This window comes from Notothenia rossii (genome assembly GCF_949606895.1).
Source record: "Notothenia rossii genome assembly, chromosome: 1".
NCBI lineage: Eukaryota > Metazoa > Chordata > Actinopteri > Perciformes > Nototheniidae > Notothenia > Notothenia rossii.
Genome location: NC_136912.1, coordinates 16,570,381 through 16,583,613, shown reverse-complemented (window position 1 = coordinate 16,583,613; position 13,233 = coordinate 16,570,381). Strand labels below are relative to the sequence as shown.

Here is a 13,233-nt window from a genome sequence, read left to right as displayed (position 1 = left end):
TGGCCCTACAATATATGTTTCAAATATAGCATGGTAGGTCCACTTTAAGATTTTGGATATTGTTATTTAATAAGTGTAATAACTTCTTTTCCCCCTATTATTTTATTTTTAAGTCTACCTTTTCTGCTCATCCAACTCTTGATTGGAGGCGCAGACATCCATCGTTTTGTCTTTTTGCCTCCCTTTCTCTTCTTTGAATCGTATGCACACCCTCACCCCTCTTGCCCTCGCCCACAGGGTGTTTTCAGCCTACATCAAAGAGGTGGAGGAGAAGCCCGGCCCCACTCCCTGGGGCAGTAAGATGCCGTTCGGAGAGATGTTGTTTGAGTCTAGCGAGTCTGGAGCAGCCGATCAGACCGTGGCTGGAGCCGGAGGATGGGTGCACGGTGTGTGTTTCTCACACTCCGGCAACCGTCTGGCCTGGACCTCACACGACTCCACTGTGTCTGTCGCTGAGGGAGGCAAGACCAGCACGTAAGAGAGGGCGGGGCTACATACCTCTGTGTCTGTCTTTATGAGTGTACTGTATGTCTGTGTGTGTTATTCTATAGGTGTGCACTCTGACCTTTGTTATGCCTCCACAGGGTGAACAGCCTGAGGTCTGAGACTCTTCCTCTGCTGTGTGTCACCTTCATCACTGAGAACAGCATAGTTGCCAGCTGTGAGTATACAGTAAATATCCAATATCTTCTGAAAAAATTCAAATGTTAATCAGTTTTTATTTTATTTTACTCACATTTAGTTATTTGCCTGACTAACCTATTGTTGAACTGCACCATTTTTTAAATATCCATTCAACAAGGGAAATAATGATTTAGAATGTTTGACTTTTTCAAATCATATCCATTGGCAAAGGTCCCTTTTTTAGAAAATAGTACTTTGAAGCGAGACCACGTTGCTTCATAATGCCCAGTATTGTGCTTATCTTTTTATATAAAATAATTAACATGGTTTATCTGTTACATGCTTAAATGCAGTGTTACCGTAACAACATTCTGTGAACAGAGCAGTGATATCAGTTATACAGCAGCAATATATATCCAAATGATGATAACTAAGGCTAGCTATCCACCACAAGTTAATGGTCATTCATACCATATCAAGTAAGTCAGTAGCAAGTAAGTATCAAGTAAGTCAGTAGCAAGTAAGCAACACTCTGAGTGTATTGAATTAGGCAAAAATAAAATCCACTTATTGTGATTGCAACGTTTTATTTGTAATAGAATGCATGTTAATTATTTTTCTTTCAAAAGCTACAAAGTGTTGTTTTAAAGTCAACTGTGTCTGAACAGTAGCTTTGTCATTTTTTACTTTAGCGACCCCCACTGGTAGTATTACAAAAACACAGTCTTACAGATGGGGACACAAATGTATGTGGTCAAAAATAATTTTAAAAATGTTTACACTCATTCGCTTTTTAACTATACCTCTGAAATTACAACCAAAATCACAAGCAATACATCTTGTGTTATACCGTATAGATATTATATCAAAAATAAAACCTCTTCCAGCTTCATCTTCATGTGTTTTTGTTTCCCTAGGGCCACGACTGTTACCCGGTGCTGTTTGTCTACGACGGGGCCAAAGCCAGCTTGACTTTTGGTGGCAAACTGGACGTTCCTAAGCAAGCGGCCCAGAAGGGCATCAGTGCCAGGGAACGTTTCCAGAACCTGGACCGTCGGGCCTCAGAGACCCAGAGCACCGAAAAGGACCTGAACACCCTGCACAAGAACAGCATCAGGTGAGGGGGAAACAAAATGCATGCTTTGACTCTGGAGGGTAGATCAGTCTTCAAAGCTGTTTCAAATTATTTGTGTATTGTGTATAATAAGTCAAGGGTAAATAAGATCTGATTATGAGATCTGTGAAGTAGAAATAGACATGACTTATGAGTGCATTTCACTTCACTTCATGGCAAATTATGGCATGATTTTCATCTAATTAACAGTCGGTCAGGGTTAATATAGAATTCTTAATTTGGGAACCCACTCACACATCACTTTTAATTTTCATGCCTCTGGAATCAAATAACAAAATAACATATTTGTCTTTCCACAAGGAGATGTTAAATTATTTGACAGTATGACTCCCTTTTTTTTATATAAATACACAAAACATGTCATGACTTGTCTTAAACTATGTTTCAGCCAAATCTCTGTGCTGGAAGGAGGAAGGAACAAGTGCGCCAAGTTCTGCACCACCGGCATGGATGGGGGAATGGGCATCTGGGATGTGAAGGTAACAAACACACACATATATTTTAAAGATCACACATGAATACATTGATGTGGTCAAATGTGCATGTGGTTGGTATACTGTTGACATCTTTTCGCAGACAATATAATAATACATGGTTATTGTTTTTGAATATATCTTTTTCAGTCGCTGGCGTCTGCAATGAAGGACTTAAAGATAGTCTGAAGGAAGTTTACGTCACTCCGCCCAAAGTGTATTAGCTTCTGGAGATATGAAGAAAAACTGCTGCCTTATACACAAAGCTTCTTAGCCTTAATTAATCAGCTTTTTTTTAATATACAATTTTTAAACGATCAGACTTGTGTCAAACAGTGTTTGTTATCCCTCTGAAGCTCTTTCCTGAGCTTGTTGAACTCAACATTGTAAGCAGAGGACTGACCACAGGTCTGCAAGCAGTACTTAATGAGTTAGATTAGTAAGATCAGAGAGAGCTCCTCTGAGCTGAATGCTTTAAGCAGGAATTTTATATTAATCATGATGAATATGTATTAAAGCTTATGCTGGTCATAACATGCATTAAATAAATGATTGCTGTTACAGTGCTCAACAATGCTTGGTTTATTACAGGTGTGTAATAGCTTATAAGCTATTTGGAAATGTGGAGGTTTTAACAACATGAAGAAGTTGAAGTGGACATTCTTCATTTTGCAGCAGAGAACAGTCTCAAGATTGATTGTTAAAAGAAGGTCTTGTTCAGATGACATCACTATGATATCATTAGGGGTTATGTTTATTTATTTATTAAGCCAACCGCGTTTTATATGACACACACTGTGCTTTAAAATAGAAAGGCAAACATCATTAGGCAAACATCATACATGAAATAAACATGCATTATAAGAACATTTAAGATGAGAAGCTATTGCATAAATACAAAAATACTGTGTAAAATGAGAATGCATTATCCCTTTTATTATTAAAAAAATAATAATGACAACTAATAACAGTTTAAAATTAGTTACTGTGTCAAACATTTGATTTAAGAATCGCTATAGTTTCCTTAATTGTTGTATTATTATTATATTAACATGTTTAAAGTGTTTTGTTTATGGGTAAAACCTTTTATTTAAGAATCGGTATTATTTCCTTAATTATTATTATTAATATTATTTTTAATGTTACTCTTGTTATAAGCATTTGTTTTTGTTATTGTTGTTGTAGCGGACTTTAAGGACCTCATGAGCCCTTTCTCAGTGTGTTGCTATGGAAACATACAATGTTAACAGTACGTTTTCCAGTTTTTCGTAGTTTAATATATAAATTGTTGGTGTCTTATTTTCTCACAATGTATCACCAACTCCGTGCCTGCATCGCCACCTAGCGGCGGCAACCTCGAACTGAGAGCACGGACAAATGGGCAAGCATTTCCTCAGCCCCATGAATCAGTCCGTCAGAAAATGATGTGGCAGCCCTCAGTGATGAAAAACCTCCTCATCGAGTCGTGATGAGCTGAACCGGCGGCTGAGGGAGGCAGAGAGAGCGAGAGACAGAGCGAGAAACACCGAGACACACACACACACAGAGAGAGAGGGAGAGGGAGAGACCACCAACATCTACGCCACCATCGTGCAGGGAAAGCGGCTGTCCCCCTTTAGACACCATCCATCCCCGACACCCACACTTCCGGGAGCCTCTTGAGGCAGCTGGGTCAGGATGCATCCGTCCTCTCGGTGCTGCTGCTTGAGATGAGGACAAGACGACAACGTGTTCCCCGGTGAAACGGCGTTACATCACGTTACATTAGCTACACGTTACAATCCGAGCACAAAGTGATCACACCGCGGCGGGTGTTCGGGGTCCAGGCTTTAGCCATATACTGTCTGTCTGCTGTCAACTGTTGCTGATTTCCACTGTAAATGAATCTTATCAGGTAGGTGAGACCTCTTCATCCCGCGGATAATAGAAAAATATCAGTAGGAACCGCAGTTGCATTTAAAATAGGCTATGTATCATACTGCTGCTGCTGCTGCTGCTGCTGATGATGATGATGATGATGATGATGATGATGATGGAAGGGTTTGAGAACGATCAGTTAAAAACAAATAACATTTACATTTCAACATAGCCTAAATTATATCTGATGGTGTAATAATCGTGTAGCTCAGGGTTTATTATCCTGACGAGCCTCATTATTAACACACACACACACACACACACACACACACACACACACACACACACACACACACACACACACACACACACACACACACACACACACACACACACACACACACACAAACACACACACGCACACTTGCCACTTCCCTCATTCTCCTCATCTTGCGGTCTCTTCTGTGTTTTTCCCTTTCTAATTGCACTCTTATTGAAACACACAGTCGGCCACAAAACATCCCCTTTTATATTTGGACTTACACATGAAAGCTCTTGGTCCAGGATATCATTCTTTAGGAAGAGGTCAAACCGAGTATAGAGGATGATAGGATGGCACATTTCGATTATTTTCATTACCTATTAATGTGCTGATTGCTTGCTCAATTGATTAGTTTGTAATACGTGAGAAAATAGTACAGAATGAGCATCAGAGGCTCCCAGAGCTCAGGGTGACATCTTTAATTGTCTTGTTTTTCCACCCAGCAGTCCAAAACCCAAATATATTACATTTAAACTGATAAATCAGCAATCGAAGAGGTTGGAATTTGCATAGAGGTGAAATTATTCTTCAGTTATAAAAAGAGTGTAACAGACCACCCTGATAAGACTTTTTAAACTCAAGGGCTTTTGTTCATGTGAAAAAAACCCCTAGGTCATGCTTTAAATCACATATGGAAAACCGCTGTATACAAAGTCTGGGTTCAGTCTGCTGTCATGTATAGACTGAGGCTGTACAAAAATGATCATTATTGATTATATATTTAGCTAAGTTGTCCGGCACAAGTACACAACTTCTATATGTTAACTTCTTTAAGATAACTCGTTTTGACTTTGTTTGGGCCTCTGTTATGTTTATGTTAATACAAACCTTCATACTAGAGCTTAATAATAAATTGATGACTCAATAGACAGATGATTTATCTGTAAAGATTATGAAAATTCATAATCATTAAAGCTGGGCAACTACTCTGGTTATTATTATTGTTTTCAAATGTGAACATCTACAGTTTGTGGTTGTTTTACACCTGTTGAAAATGGCTCAAACGTGTGATAGCCCCCTTTCTGTATTCATTTGGGCATTTCTCTACTTAACAATTAATTAAATGATTCACAGATTAATCAGTAATGGAAACAATCATATTTACAAATCTCATCTCCAAAGTCCTATATTTATATCACTTTAAGCACACATTGTTAACATTCCTTTTAACAGTGTACATATACTTTAAGGCAAGTAGCTTGACCATAAAACAGGCTGCAAGATTAATTCATGTTCACCATTAACTGGAAGGAGGTTTCGGTCTTCACGGTTCAGTGAGACAATAAGAGCCTTCCTTCTGTCCGTCCTGCTGTCCAATGAGAAGAGATATCATGACGTTTCTGCAGCTCTGCTCCTCTCTGTCCACTTAGTGTGTCTCTCTGCCTGGCCTCTGGCCGGATAATTATCAGCCAGCTTGATAAAGTCATTAATGAGCCGGCCAAGCCTGCTGGGCCTGGCACTGACACACACACACACACACACACACACACACACACACACACACACACACACACACACACACACACACACACACACACACACACACACACACACACACACACACACACACACACACACACACACACACACACCAGAGTGCTGGATGCAGGGCTAAGAAGCCTTATATTGTGGGCAAGAGAGCATTTCTTTCTGGCCTGGTCAGTTCATATTAATAACTCTGAATGAGTGTTGCTCTAAAATAATCTACCTGCGGAACAGGAGCACATTGTAGAGGAAATTAAAAGAAGAAGGGATGTTTGTTCCTATGATTATCATCACATGTGAGGTGCATTTTCTGTTGATACACCTACAGAAGGATCAGGAGTGTTATATATGAGGTTTAAAAAAAACGGTTGGAAACTGTTAACATGTAGGAGGAGAACATCATGTTCTACCGTTTCACGCTGTTGCACAACAACACAGAGATATAAAGTGGACCAATTTAAAGGGTGATATCATTACACTCAGACTGAACCGTTTGTGAAATTCTGTGTGGAGAATTGTAACTTACTCCCTGAGGAGACTTCTTAATGGAAGTATTAAAATTACACTACATGAGGATGCTGATAGGTGTTTAAGCTTCTTGCTTTGGCTGAAACTTCACTGAAAGAATGAATTGATTGTCCTGTGCTTAAATATTCAAACATAAATAGATTTTTTTTTATTTGAGTGTTATTCCCATAGGTGGCTGCCCGTTTCTCATTTTGAGTCCCAGCAATCTGAAAGTGTGTGTGTGTTGGAAAGAGACAGAGACATCGCTAAATCTAGGTCTCTTATGAAATCTGGCTCTGCAAGATGCAGCATAAAAATAGGGAGGGGCTGTGGTTTGTGAATGTATGTGCATATCGTATGTGTGGGTGTGTGTGTGTCTTCATGGACGTCTTTGTCCATTTGCCTTCCTGCATGTTAATTGAATCATCGTGGAACAATAGAGGAGACATGGTCGTGCAGAAGGAGAGGGAGATGGCAGAGATCAGCAAAGAAAGAGGAAAGAAACAAGGAGTTTTCTAGAGTGGGAGAGAGAGAAAAAAGACAATCCCTGCTCAGAGGTTTCTATGACAACAGTGACATCACTGATGGGATGCTACCTCCTGAGCTGTTTATTTGGGTGTCTGTTCAAAGCGACGTGTGTGTGTGTGTGTGTGTGTGTGTGTGTGTGTGTGTGTGTGTGTGTGTGTGTGTGTGTGTGTGTGTGTGTGTGTGTGTGTGTTTGTGTGTGTGTGTGTGTGTGTGTGTGTGTGAGAGTGTGAGTGTGTGAGCGTGTGAGTGTGTGAGTGTGTGAGTGTGTGAGTGTGTGAGTGAGTGAGTGAGTGAGTGTGTGAGAGTGTGTTTGTGAGTGTGAAGGTCTGTACATGTGAATTGTTTATGAAAGAGACCAACCCTCTGTCGGTTCAGTCGGTCCATGGTTACCCCTCTGTTGCCAGGCAACAGCAGTCATGGCAACAAGTTGAAGCATGATCTAGCGTTGCTAAGCAAAAGGACAGGATGGGGTGAAGTTTTGTGAGCACCACTGACTGATACAAATGGATACAAATATTAATGATTTTACACGTGGTTTTAGGACATCATGAAGAGACATTATAATCCTTGTGATACCATATGAAACACGCACATTTTGAACCCTGATTGTATTTATAGTTATATATATTTCATCACACAGTAACATTAATATGAAAACGAACATATTATTGTTTGCAAAAAGAAAAATATATATCATTTACATATAGTTAGACTTTTTGTTTTGTTCATTTAAAAAAATGCATATTTTTCTGCTCTGCTAGTGTTAAGAGAATGTCGCACTCTTACTTAAATCTGTTCATTTCTGATGATTTCAGGTTTATGAACAACCGTGTTCCTCCCAACAAGAGATATCAGCCCACAGATTATGAGCATGCTGCCAACTGTGCCACGCATGCGGTGAATGCAACACACACACACACACACACACACACACACACACACACACACACACACACACACACACACACACACACACACACACACACACACACACCAAGTGATCACAGTTACATAACAGACAGATGAGAGGCTCCTCCAGATTCTGTTTGAACTACACCTACATCAGGCACTAGTTTTCAGTTCATCCTGCATGTTTATCTGTAATCGGTTTCTCATGTTTAATTGATTTTATGCATTTATTTAGTTATGGATAATCCCCAGCCTGCTGGGCAGCTCACTGTTGCACTTCCAGTCGGAGGACCAATGGGAGCGGCTGTCGGCCTGGGTCTATGGGGCGGGGCTCAGCTCCCTCTTCATCATCTCCACCCTGTTCCACACTGTGGCCTGGAAGAAGAGCCATCTACGGTACGCACACAAATAAAAACACTTGCACACATTTCAACACAACACATGGACCTGATCGTAACATTTTAGATGATATTAATGGTTAAAGGCTACGACAGACATTGCACTCTTTAACCGTTGAGACATACTAGCAACATGTGTATATCCCCACACTGCATATTTGTTTTTGAGATCTAAAACTTGCTGATGCTACACGTATGAACAGTGTGGTGGCTGTGGCTCAGTGGGTAGTGTGATGGACTTCGAATCAGGGGATAGCAAGTTCGAGTCCCACTGCAGTCAGCATGTCGTTGTGTCCCTGGGCAAGACACTTCACCCCAAATTGCTCCTGTGGGGATTGTCCACAGTATTGAGTATGTTAGTAGCTTTAGATAAAAGCGTCTAACAAATGACATGTATTGTGTCACTCAGTTGTCATGACGCTGTGTGGTCTGTCCCCTCAGGTCTGTGGAGCACTGTTTCCACATGTGTGACAGGATGGTGATCTATTTCTTCATTGCTGCCTCCTACGCCCCTTGGTAAACAATCTAGCCTGCTTTTTGGATATATATGTATTTGTATTCTGTATTTGTAGTTATGTGTTCCTGTTCATTGTCCAACAGGTTGAACCTGCGGGAGCTGGGTCCCTGGGGGTGTCACATGCGCTGGCTGGTGTGGGTCATGGCCTCTTTTGGAACCACCTATGTCTTCTTCTTTCATGAGAGGTCAGTTCATACATTAATTATGTTGGGCTGTCTTTCTTTATATTACTGTAATCAAAACGTAGTCCCATGAAACAAATTAATATCACCTCAAAGGTCCACTCATTAGCTTTCCTGAGTGTACAACTGCATCCCATGATCTTCATCAGCAAATAGAGCTGGATAAGGCTAAAGTCATACTTTTCTACACCAAATGTTTTGTTTGGAGATGGTTAAGCTATGTGTAAATTAAGCTCAACATCAATTCATCTTTGTCTTTAATGAGATATCAAAAAAAAATTCTGAGGTACTCCATTCTATCGAGGTTTTTTGAACATTCAATGAAATGCATTACAATTTATACATATAATGTAAAACTAAAAAGTCTCTAAAAGTCTTTAAAAACTAAAATCCCAAAGTCTTGTGGTGACTTTGTTCCTCTTTGTGTCAGGTATAAGATCACAGAGCTTATCTGCTATATGGTGATGGGAGTTTTTCCGGCCCTGGTCATCCTCTCAATGGTGAGCACACTCATTTACTCTCACCTGGTGTCTTTGAGGTTTTGTCCTTTCTTAATGTCTTTAAACATAAAAATAAATCTGCCTCTTTGCAGACGGAGCAGTCTGGTCTGTACGAGCTGCTGGCGGGCGGAGCCTGCTACTGTCTGGGGATGATCTTTTTTAAAAGTGATGGCATCGTCCCATTTGCTCATGCCATTTGGCACCTGTTCGTAGCTATGGGAGCTTCCATACACTACTACGCCATCTGGAAGTACCTCTACGCCCAGCCGCCAAATCAGGTCCAGACCTCCAGATGACATCAGCGCTGACCTCACAGGAAGTAGCTCCTGTATTGGAGCAACTTTAAGAGGGTGATACATGCAGTGAACCAATTCAGTGGCTACCTCCTTTGAAAAACAAGTGGGCAAAACATTCTCACCAAAAAGACAGTCAAGCATCACAGGTTTGAAAATGAAAGGTGCATTTAGGTTATCCTCATCAACTTGTAAAGTAAAGAAACATGTTTAACACCATGAAGTTGCACTCAGAAATGGCCAGAAATGTTATGTAATTGACATAATAATTATTAGGTAAAATTGAGTGTGTGGCAGTATACTAGTGTAATGTTAAATGTAACCACATTACTTTAATTAATCTAGTTGTTAACTGCCTGCAATTATTAACATCACTGATGAGTTGATGAAGAAATCTGAACGCATCACAAAGCAATTACCCAGCATACTGTAATTGATAATGGGAGTTGTTCATCAGGTTTTTTTGCCAAATGAAGGGTGCATTCTGAGGAGTCTTTGTATTGAGGCAGCCTTTCTCTCTTTTGAGAACTCTGCAGTTCAAAGGAGGCAGCCCGTGAACTGGGACAAAGCTTTTGTTTTTTTTCAAAGCAGTGTACTTTAGTTAAATATTAAGTTATTTTTGCAGCAACTTTGGTTTCATTCCAATGATCAGGGGTTACATTACTATTCTATGTGGTGCATATTCAGATACAGATGCTGAATTGAGGACATTGTCTTATTTTCAAGAGGAGGACAATGTTTACAATGAGCTGACTCGACTATCATAATTAGTTTCTGGACATTATTTCAAGTGTCATTAACAGGTTCTGGTTAAATTCACTTTAGGAGGTTGCAACATCAGTCATTTACTATTCCAATTCAGAACCCTAGATAGTAGTGTTACTGTTATATAGTTACTAGTTGTGCTATACACTGCAGTACATTTACTACATGGGTTAACAGCAGTTGCTTCAGTCAGTGATTTACTGTGATTTCTAAATCAAGCATGACTGTGGAATTATCTTTTTTTATGTTGAACATGCATTTATGGTTTTAGTCTTGGTGAATTAAATTGTGTTCTTCTACCTAAACTAAATTCATTAGATTTTCCACCATAATAACTGAATTATAATAATTTACTGTTGTTCACTAGGGTTAGTGAGTGAATATATCATCAGTACAGTATATATGTATTAATGACGTACAGTGTATGTTGACTTCATTTATATTTTCTTCTTATGTACTAAAAAGTATCAGTTGATTATATCCATCATATTGAACTTAATGAATGGGAATGGGACCAATTGATAGAGTTTGTCAAAGCTACATGGTTGAACCTCAGAAAGGAAAACCACTGTCTGATCACACTGCCAAAAGACTTACTGCCGTACCTGATAGCACACTACTACCATAAACGTCTCACACTTGAAAGGAAACTGAAGCTATAGTATTGTTGAACAATCTGGCCCAATATTAAGGCATCTCAGGTGTGTGTCTGTGTGTGCTTGTGTGTGTATGAGAGTATGAGTGTGTCTTTGTATGTATCCTATAATATCTGACTCCCATGAATCCAACGCCTGTAATCGGCTGAGTCTATGTTTACACGTGAACGCATGTACCTTGAACACATAAAAAGTATATTTGACATATATATGTACTCTTAGTGTTAAGCTGTATGTGGTGGCACAACGTATATTAGGCGAGCTTGTATAGTGTGATAAATGTGGCTAGAGGACCAAAAGGTCACATCGTCTAGTATTCATAGGTGTAAGAGATTTCTTTTTAACTTCTGCTCTTGTTCAACATATTTCTGCTGTTGTCCGTCTCTCAGGATTTGGATCATTTGGGCTTTAAAGCCTGTGAAGCCACATTCAAGGACCACTAAAGCTGCAACGGTTGTTTGAGCGCTGTCTGCAGAAACGAAAATGATCAAATAGCTTTGAAGCTGCTTTCTTAAGTAATGGCAACACACCATACAGCTTTCTACATCCCTAAGTAGGGCAGAAGTCACAAAAGTTTTCTTGAAGCTTTACATAATATTTATAAATAACCAAACAGGAGAAAAGCTCTAGCCAGATAGACTTTGACATACAACCACTACATAAATGTGTCTTTTAAGATTATAATATAAAACTAAAATAGAACATACATACACTCAAGCTGCGCAACCGCTCTAGATTTGCTATCAAATCTGCAACATCTGCATTTGATTTGCTTCAAAATACACTGTGACAAACAATAATGTGTGCAGTGAATATAGAGGGAAAAAACTTTGCAATGTTCTTTCATCAATATAACCATAACATTTTACCGTTACAACTTACCAAACAGCATATACATGCATTATTATACTTTATGGTCTAAAAGGAGAATCATCTGAAAAAAACACTAATAGTTCTGCAACACCTTTCCAACAAACACCTGAAAAAACCCACCTTGTTATTATCGTTGGTTACTTTATCGTTTTTTTAATCATTAGGGTAATTTAATGTCTGAACAAATGTATCATCACTGGGAATTTACGTTCTTCACACTGTGGATATCTCAGTTTGGAATGACACTTCAGATAATATTCTCACATTTAAAGTACTTTAAGTATTTGAACTATGTGTTTACGTTAGCCTATGAACAAACACCAAATGATTGAGTGTTTACAGTTTTGGAGTAATCGGGGGTAATGGAGCCTAACACAGCCAGTGTTTTGTGACGGTAAAATTAAGTATTTAAGGATTTTACGTGTGTCTGTCTTGTCTTGGTTATGATATCTTTCTCATTCAGACATACAGTGCCCACCTAACTTTGTATAGAGTTTTCTAAACTCTCCATGAAGCCTTCATGGACCCTCTGTACATTGTTTATAGACGCTCTGTGATTGTGGAGCTGCTGACTCTGTTCTCAGTGCTGCTGGTCTTTTCTTTCTGGTCGTACAAGACAATACTAGCTCATATTCTTTCTCTTTAGATATCATATTGGTTTTTCTTCGTGTCTGTGGTGCTTTGTGAAGTGATACGCCTTTATGACGCCAACAATGCTTTTATCTTTTCTATTTCTCTTGTAATAAAAAAGCTTTTTCATGCAGTATATGCCTGGACTCATGAGTTTTATATATTTTATTTACTTATATATTTAAAAGACAACAACCAACAACTCAATACACACAGTAACTCAAAAATACTTACGGGCATGAAAGGATATGTTATTGTCTTTAATTATACACTTTGATGTTTCAAATACTGTTATTGTGTAACCTTATGGGAGAAGGAAAAGTATATAAACATGTCATATGCATAGCCATATAATACTGACATTGTTTGTATTTGTCAGTTTTGATTGGAAAAGCCTGTTTTGTCTTCTGAAGCTGTTGAAGGTAAGACTTTAGCATCATAAAATTAAAGCAAATATACAATTAAATTAAGTATCTATTTAGACTGATCTTTGGATCGTTGTATGATATCTGAATGTTTTTGTTTTAACCCGTTTCAGCGTATTTTGAATACACCAAACTTTCAGGTGTGGTGAATGAG

The 13,233-nt window shown here is 39.0% G+C and overlaps 2 protein-coding genes across 2 annotated transcripts in view; both read left to right on the top strand.

Annotated features, from left to right (window-relative positions):
- Positions 1-2,793, top strand: part of LOC307045650 (actin-related protein 2/3 complex subunit 1B-A-like) — a 4,283-nt gene extending 1,490 nt beyond the window's left edge. Inside the window, exons 4-8 of the mRNA XM_079691446.1 lie at positions 149-474; positions 585-660; positions 1,542-1,741; positions 2,148-2,238; positions 2,383-2,793. Coding sequence (XP_079547572.1) covers positions 149-474; positions 585-660; positions 1,542-1,741; positions 2,148-2,238; positions 2,383-2,421 — 732 coding nt within the window. The 3' untranslated portion in view covers positions 2,422-2,793. The remainder of the gene's footprint in view (positions 1-148; positions 475-584; positions 661-1,541; positions 1,742-2,147; positions 2,239-2,382) is intronic.
- An 812-nt stretch (positions 2,794-3,605) lies between these two features.
- Positions 3,606-12,788, top strand: LOC307016587 (monocyte to macrophage differentiation factor 2). Its single transcript, XM_079645755.1, has 7 exons — positions 3,606-4,126; positions 7,747-7,828; positions 8,076-8,236; positions 8,680-8,754; positions 8,839-8,940; positions 9,368-9,437; positions 9,530-12,788. Exons 1-7 carry the CDS (start codon positions 4,113-4,115, stop codon positions 9,731-9,733), a joined length of 708 nt encoding a protein of 235 aa, XP_079501881.1. The 5' UTR covers positions 3,606-4,112; the 3' UTR covers positions 9,734-12,788.
- The last annotated feature ends 445 nt before the right edge of the window (positions 12,789-13,233 follow it).